The sequence below is a fragment of the Heterocephalus glaber genome, unplaced genomic scaffold (assembly GCF_053883595.1).
Source record: "Heterocephalus glaber isolate CG9 unplaced genomic scaffold, H.glaber_assembly_v1.0 deba00000347, whole genome shotgun sequence".
Lineage (NCBI taxonomy): Eukaryota > Metazoa > Chordata > Mammalia > Rodentia > Bathyergidae > Heterocephalus > Heterocephalus glaber.
This window is the reverse complement of record NW_028258143.1, coordinates 42395935-42403875: the sequence shown is the minus strand read 5'-3', so window position 1 is coordinate 42403875 and position 7941 is coordinate 42395935. Positions and strand designations below refer to the sequence as shown.

At 36.0% G+C, this 7941-nt stretch overlaps 1 protein-coding gene across 5 annotated transcripts in view; it reads left to right on the top strand.

The window, feature by feature from the left end:
• Positions 1-1232: 1232 nt before the first annotated feature.
• Positions 1233-7941, top strand: part of Fap (fibroblast activation protein alpha) — a 72940-nt gene continuing 66231 nt past the window's right edge. For 3 of the 5 annotated variants that reach the window (XM_087199518.1, XM_087199527.1, XM_087199528.1), the window contains exons 1-2: positions 2872-3004; positions 3329-3413. In XM_087199518.1, the coding sequence (XP_087055644.1) occupies positions 2999-3004; positions 3329-3413 (91 nt within the window). In that variant the 5' untranslated portion in view covers positions 2872-2998. Of the gene's footprint in view, positions 1571-2828; positions 3005-3322; positions 3414-7941 lie in introns of those variants that run through there. The other 2 variants (XM_021265581.2, XM_087199525.1) reach the window with 2 other exon arrangements.

Sequence of the window (7941 nt, the reverse complement as noted above, 5' to 3'; positions counted from 1 at the left end):
CATCCTTATTTATGCTCTCAGCACAATTTTTACCTTTACACTCTAGGAACATATAAGCTCTAGTACTGTGTCTCCTAGGGAAATATGTATCAAAATCATTTTTAGCCAACATACAATGGCTATTAGTAAATAGTTCTACCAAGCTGTCTTCATAACCTAAAGATTTATGTTACAGGTCACCTACCCAATTTGCTTACCAAAATGTCATCATATTGCAAATTAAGCCCCATAAATTCCCTGTCTGGAAATAATTCATTTGATCAGCCACTATATGTTAATTTTTGCTGTTAAAATTTTACAGGTCAAAGTTATCCTTTTTGTTTTTGTAGAATTTGAATAGATTGGAATTATTTTCAATAAAAGTTTCCATCTGGCAATTGTTAGCCTTGTCACAGCCATGTGTTATATGCTTTTTCTGTCCTTTCTTCCAGGTCTATGCAGAAATCACCAACCAATCAGGCCATTCTTTCCCAGCCTGAGGGTCACTCTCAGCAATCGCTCCAGGAAACAAATAAAAGCAAATATGTCAACAATTACCCAATTACCTATCATACTTGTACAAGAATGTTCTTCAGGATACAAACTGTTTATTTCATTTTTATTTTCCCAACAAAAATGTTGATTGGATGTTACCTACATAAGAAAAGGAGTCAGTTTCCAGTAAAAAAAAAATTAGCAAAAGCATTTTCATTTTGACTCTAAAAGGAGAAAAACCAATAAAGGTGTGAAACTATTTAAAAACATCTAAATTTTTGCATCTTTTTGTGGCTCCAAACTAGAATACATACTCATTATCTCAAAGGGATGGACGTATGAGTGTGAAGCTCCATTGTAAACAATGCATCCCTAACTCGTGAAATCAGATGGAAGAGCTCATGATGTCTTTCTCTATTTGGTCTTGTTTTTCCTAAAACAGTTCAAATCAGAAAGAATTTTTCCAGAAGTTAGTTTGAGTCACCCAACCTCCCAAAGAAGAAAGAAAACAAAAATAAACATGTTTTGTCCTCATAATTTCCCCCTTATTAATAGTATTGACTTAAATGCATCCCTCTTAAAGAACCCCAGTTTCTCCATAAAGCTTGTCAAACCAGTCTCTTGTGGACGCCCACATTCACCTGTAGAATGCTAAGTGGCACTCAGGCCAGTCACATGTCAATGCATTTTTAATTGCTAAAGCTAAAAGCATGCATTTTAATTATACACTAATAAATTGTTTCTCTCCGGAAGCATTTATCGCAGTCAGTTTCTCTCCAGAACTGGAAATCACTCATTAAAAAGTACTTGTAGACTTTGGGTCTCTGGCAGGCTGGGACAGAACTTCTGAGAATACCTTCTGAACATTCTAAACAAGGCAATCGGTCTGAGAGGACACACACAGGAGCAGTTCATTTGGGACCTGCTTGGTGGCTGTTATCTTGATTCTATCTTCACCATCACATGGAGATTTCTATAAGTGTACTGCATACTGTGTACATTGTACTCAATGATTGCTTCAGTTTATAAAGAAGCCCCACCAACTGCAAACTAGTGGGACTTACCCAGGAGCTGCTGTGGATACATTTCTCTGCCAGTAAGTATTTAATGACTCATTTTCCTCAACAGAATTTTCATGAGGCTGGGATTTAGGGAGGGATGTCTGGAGAATGTCTGAAAGGAAATTCTTAATCCACTGTCCTGATTTTTGCTGGAAAAAGCTTCCCATGTTAGCCAGTCCAATTGACTAAAGCAAACTAGCAACAGATTTCAGCCACATTTCTTCATTACCTTTCATGGACAAGCCATGAAATGTCACCATGAAGTTCGTTTTAGTCAGATTAAAATTATAAACTTCCAAAGAAGAAACCCATTAGCAGAAAAACCAAAGACAGTAGATTAACAATGGTATTGGTGGGAAATCAGAGAAGCTGTCCAAGTGAATTACATTGGACCAGCAGAATGTTCCAAGAAACCGTTGTACATGTGCGTTTTTTAATTCAGTCAACCATTTTTCTGATCTGTCAAGTTGACCAATTGCTTTGTAATTAAGTAGACTTTGCCAAGATGAATTTGTACATCAGACTGCTATATTCAGATGCTTTTTTATTCATTTTTAAAGTCTTTATAATTACTAAATGTTCTTCTTTCTCAGAAGATATTCTGAGAGGAGAGCAGAAATATCACTCTTGCGGAGCCATTTCCATTCTTCCAAAGGTCTGCTGGTAAATTATTCTTACTGATCTTTCCATCTTTCTAGCCTGTGCAAACACACCTAACCCATACTAAATTTCACCAGATGGCATTTTATTTCTTTAAAGTAAAGCAGGCGTGGATTTAGACAGTTGAATTTTTAAACTTCTGTATTTACTGAAAGTGCATATGGTGCTATATGGACAAAGAAATTGCGCTGCAAGAAAAACATTTCTATCTACAGTACCTCATAATCTCTCAGGGGAAGAAAAGTGCAATTATGTGGTGTACTTCTCACAAAATTGTGTGTGACTTCAATGTTCTTCTTTTTCTAAAATTTTGATAAATGTATAATGTGCACATCAGGAATCTTTATTATTTTCAATTCATCTTTCAGTTGCAAAATAGAAAGGTTAAACAAAACTTAATGACTTACCCAAGTTTTCCATGAGTGATTTCTAGAAGAAAATGAAACATAAACTTAACTGTAAAGAAAAAAAAAAGAAAACAAAACAAAAATGATCAAAAACCTCCGTATGTCAATGTAAACAGATGTTGGTGTAGAATTCACAAGGATGAGAAGGCTATGAAACTTCCCCTGAGCCACACATAGTTCATTTCAAGGCCAAGAACACCCCCAAAATCTGTTTCTAATTTTACAGAAATCTTTTGAAATTTGGCACGGTATTCAAAAGTCCGTGAAAAGAAAAAACTCTAGTTCTGACTTCAGCTTCCAATGAAGACAGACTTGCTGCTTTTCAACGGTTTTCGCAGATCCAGTGACCCACGCTCTGCAGTAAGAATTAGCTAACTTTCAAAAACATCTGGAAAAATGAAGGTTAGTAAATAGAGCCTCAGGTATTGCTAGAGGATGAAAGTTGGCTGGATTGACTATAAGCCAAGGTTTCTGTTGTTAGAAGGTGAAGATTTGTACATGGTATTTACTTCCTGGAATGGGTTAGGATTGAGGAATTGTTCTAAAAATACTGTAGACATTTATACTGGCAGAGCTGGAAGAATTCCAGCAATTATTACCAGATCAGTGGAAGACAATTAAAAGCTTTGTGAGAAGGAGAAACAGGAGTTAATTCTAACCAAAATCTTGCCATTTCTACTGTTTAGCAGGAACTATAAAATGCCTAATTTTCTTTATTTTATGTAGACATGGTTAAAAATTGTATTTGGAATCGCTACCTCTGCTCTGCTCGCTTTATTGGTGATGTGCATTGTCTTAAATCCTTCCAGAGGTAAGAGATTTCTCTGATTTACTCAGTCTGACTAAAATAGCTTGGAAAATGCACTAATGCATGAACACAAGTGGCTGAACGTTTCCTAAGTGCTTTGCAAAGTAAGGCTGTTATTTGTAAGAAGACGTATAAGCCCACAGATATGTTGTTGTGCAAGACCAGAAATACTGAGGGATTTAAGAGATGGGTGGGAAGAGATTTAGTGTTATTTCAGCAGTAGAAAATCCTAGGAACTATTCTGTATCATTCCCACCACCTCCAAAATTGTATGCTAAATACAAGATATGACAGAATTCTAAACTTTAGACACAGTATTTTAAACTAAATTGTTTTTCATCATTAGATTTGTCTTTGGAAAATAAGAATGAGTAAGAATAGAAAAGTTTAAATAATCTAGGGAGGACTTTTTCTTTTCTTTTTTTTTTTCCTAAATCACTTTTCCAAAATTTAAGGAAGAAGTTGAGAATAGAGATCTCAGGAATAGCTGTACAGAAAAAGTGAAATTGTTCTAGATGAAGCTTCAATAAACAATTAGATTAGAAGATTAAATGATCGATTTTATTTTTTTATAAAAGTCAAAGGTAAATTTTTATCTCATTTTGCTGAGAACTAAAAGACACTAGGGTCTGATACTGAGATTAGTTTTAAATTAAGATTCATTATATAGGTAATATAGTGACATTAAGGAAATTATTTCTTTCTCTGAAAATTTTTATAGAGAGATGCTCAAACTTCTAAAACAATAACAGACCTTGTACCTCAGGGTCTAGTGAAAAGGGAAAAGTTTGTACCGACACACAGTAAAAATTTGACAACTAATGTGGAAAATATCTTTGATAAGAAGATAACTGACATAGTAAAATATGGTTGATGGAAAACTTTCCACCAAAAAATATATGAGTCCTGAATGATGTGTTGCTTTAAAAAATGAAACACAGAAAAAAACCATGAAAACTTCAAACTAGTCATGGGATTTTCACAGAATTAGAGAATAATGCACTTTAACAAGATGAAACCACTGTTCTTTTATTTTTAATTTAATTTCAGTCTGTACTCTTACTTCTCGATAGCACAAGATTATTCTCAGGCTGCTGAGATGTATGTAATGTGTGTCTATATTCTTTAATAAATTTTCAATTTAAAATTGTTTTTAAATCAGTCTCACACCTCAACAGTCTTGGGGCCACATTACCTTTGTACTAGCAGTTGACCTTTTGAACATTAAGCCACTAAAAATTAGTCCCCCAGTTTTAATGAAACTTAGCGGTACTTAAAATCGATGCTGTGCCCCCTCAGAAAAAAAGGTTCTTAAATCGAAGTGTAGATTTTATTGGAAGCCTGCCTTCATGTCCTTAGAGAATGATAGTCCACAGTAGAATTTGAACTATAGCATCTTATAAAAAATATACCATATTTAAGCATTAAAATAGCATATAAGTATACACACATATATACATTTGTAATCACATATGATCCCAGTCTTTACCTTCTTCCAATGTTCACACATGTATAGCATGTCACAAATATATATCAACTATACAATATGTGGTTGAAAATACGGTAAATGTTTGAGTTTTAAAAATTTATTATAGTAAAAGACCATTGCCACTGCTCTCCCTCAAAATACTGTCCCCTTGCTTGAGGCAACACTTATCCCATCATTCTTGCCACTTTCTGAAGCAGTTCTGGAGGTCCTCTTTCATAAGTATCTTTAGTTGCCCTGTCATGGCTGCCTCAATGCCCTGAATTGATTCTAAGCATTTACCTTTCATGGTCAGTTTGATTTTGGAGAGCAGCCAGAAGTCACACAGTGCCAGATCCTGTGAATTAGATAAATGAGGACAAACCATGTTTTTATAAGCCTGCCTTTCCATTAGACGGCACTTGGCAGCAGCATTCACTATATTTTTTTTCATCACATCTCATAAAGACACAAAAGAGGATGTCCAGAACTGCTTCAGAAAGTGGCAAGAATGATGGGATGTGTTTAAAACTGGAGGTGGGTGTTGGAGGGGTATTAATGGCACTGTGTCTCTTACTGTAACTTTTAAAAGTGTAAACATTCAGTGTGGATTTTGATCATACCATGTACATAATATAAAGATCCTGTATCTTTTATAACATAATTTGCTGTTTTCAACTGGCAGGATCATTCTCAAAGTCATTTCTTCACAGGGTAAAATAATCAAATTAAGTGACATAAAATTTTAGTACTAAAAAAAAACTTTAGTACTCATTCAAAAATACAAAAATTGTGAATGAGGTGAGAACTATGTTTTTGGTCCATGATGTCAACCTCTTTTTTTTATATTTATTCATTTATTGATTGATTGATTGATTTGGCACTAGGGATCAAACTTGGGTCCTGTGCTTACGCAGCAGGCAGCAAAACCACTGAGCTAAATCCCCAGCCTGTCACCCTCTGTTTATTCAAAATCTTCTGGAGAACTTCTTTAAATGTCTAAATAGCTTGTGAATGGGACTAGCCACTCCCCTACTCTCCTGAGCAGGATAGGGGAAGAAGCTCTCCTTTCCTGGCATTAGTGCCACAGGCAGCCCTAGTGTTGGCTCCAGTGGCCTCTCCCTTTTGACTTCCCTCCACACCTCAAGCACCCTAGGCTGGGTGGCAGGTCCAGCCCTCACTCTGACTTTTTCCCAGTGGATGGTGATACAGGATTTGAGGTGATAAAACAGGAAAGTGAGTCAGGAACGGAAAACTAGAAGTTCTTACTTAGGCTTCTTCTCACACTTCATCACTTCACATTTGCTTTAGGTGACCTCATATTTTTAGCTCAGGGTTTGTGTGCCAGTTTAAGGACAGCCTTGAGAGACTTGAAGGCACACTTAAGAAATTTCCATTCATTCACTTGTTTATACAGTAACACAAAATAAGTCTCAATAATCACCTGCCGGTCACTGTGCCAGGGGCTGGGGTTTCAAAGTTTCAGCAGTCTAGGTTTCTGACTAAAAGGTGAGGGGGAACTTCGTGTACTCAAAGAAACCGGGTCAGATTAGGTTTTTTGTAGAGGGGGAGGGGGAGGGGGAGGGGGAGGGGGAGGGGGGGAGAGGGAGAGGGAGAGGGAGAGACTTTTCCCATGAAGGGTTAGGGTCCTGAGAGAACCAGGCTCAGGATGAGAGGAACTTTGGAGGAATTACACTGGACCTTCGGAATAGATAGGAATGTGTAGCAGTGAAGTGAAAAAGATCCTTTTAGGTCACTTACACAATAAAACACATAAAGAACAATATTTTTTGTAATGTCTAAAGAGTTCCATATTATTTTTGACAAAATAGTTAACACACATGGATTTCTACCCCTTGGTCCCAGGCATCCACCTAGGCTTCAGCCTATACAGCTTCAACTGATTCTCTTCCTTCTACCCTACTTCCCTTCACTTTCTTTTTGAGGTTCTTCTTCTTAAGCATCATCCCTCTATGTAAAGAGACAACTAGGCTGAGAGTGAAAACTAAGGTCCCCAGAGTCCCTTTGATGTGTCTTGACCACAAAGGCAAACACACAGATCTGGCTTCAGGAGATTTACAGAAGTGACAAAATAAAAAAACTGGAATTAGAAAGTTACAGATGCTCCAGGATTTTTCATGTAAATTCCACATAACTTTCCTTGCTTCATGATTTTAGTCTCTGAATTTCTGAAACTTTGTGAAAAGGATTATAGGAGCTATCTGAGCTCCCCTTGGATACTGTTGAGTGTAGATCTATCTCCCCACACGGTGATGAGCAAACATTCAATCAATGTTAGCTATTTTTTCTTCTAAAATGTTTAACGTGTCATAGATACTTAATGGGTGGTAGTAGATTTCTATTGTATTCAATATCCTAATATACATGTACATATACATTCAAAGATGGTGAGTAAGCCCTTCGGGTTACTATACTTCAGTTTTTAAAATGCTTTCTTAATTCTCAGAGTAGGAAATGTTTATTCCTGAGTCTATATTTCCTGTTTGGACCAAAAACAGCAGTTACTTTAGAAACTTTTTTGGGGGACCCTTAGAAGAAAGGAAGAAAGCAATAGCTTTTGGTAAGATATATATGAAGTACAACAATTTTCAAAAGAGATATGAATATGCTTTTAAGATCTGAAATTATCTTAGAGTGTATTATCATTCATAACTGTGAAACAGACTCCCTCAATCATAGCAAGAGTTTTAAGCTTATTTATTCATTGTTCTGTTGGAGGAAATTGGGAGAAATTTAAAAACCTGAGGACAAAAGCTCAGAAAGCTCATGGACACAAAGAGTTCTGGGTGTAAATCAGTCAAGTTTTTTTATGTTGTATTTCTCTAATTGATACTGGGATTTTAACATCACAGAAGATGGATCTTGGCAAATTCTCTTTTAGATTTTCTAAACTAAAAGTAATTTTTTTATAAATCCCAGTGTTTGGATAATTCTTACAATGCTGAGGCATTTACTTGTCTTGGATTTCCAAAGCAAATTGTGTTAAAACTTATACGTGAACATCTAGTCATAGATATCTTTTGGAAAAACATGCTTCAAAGCTCA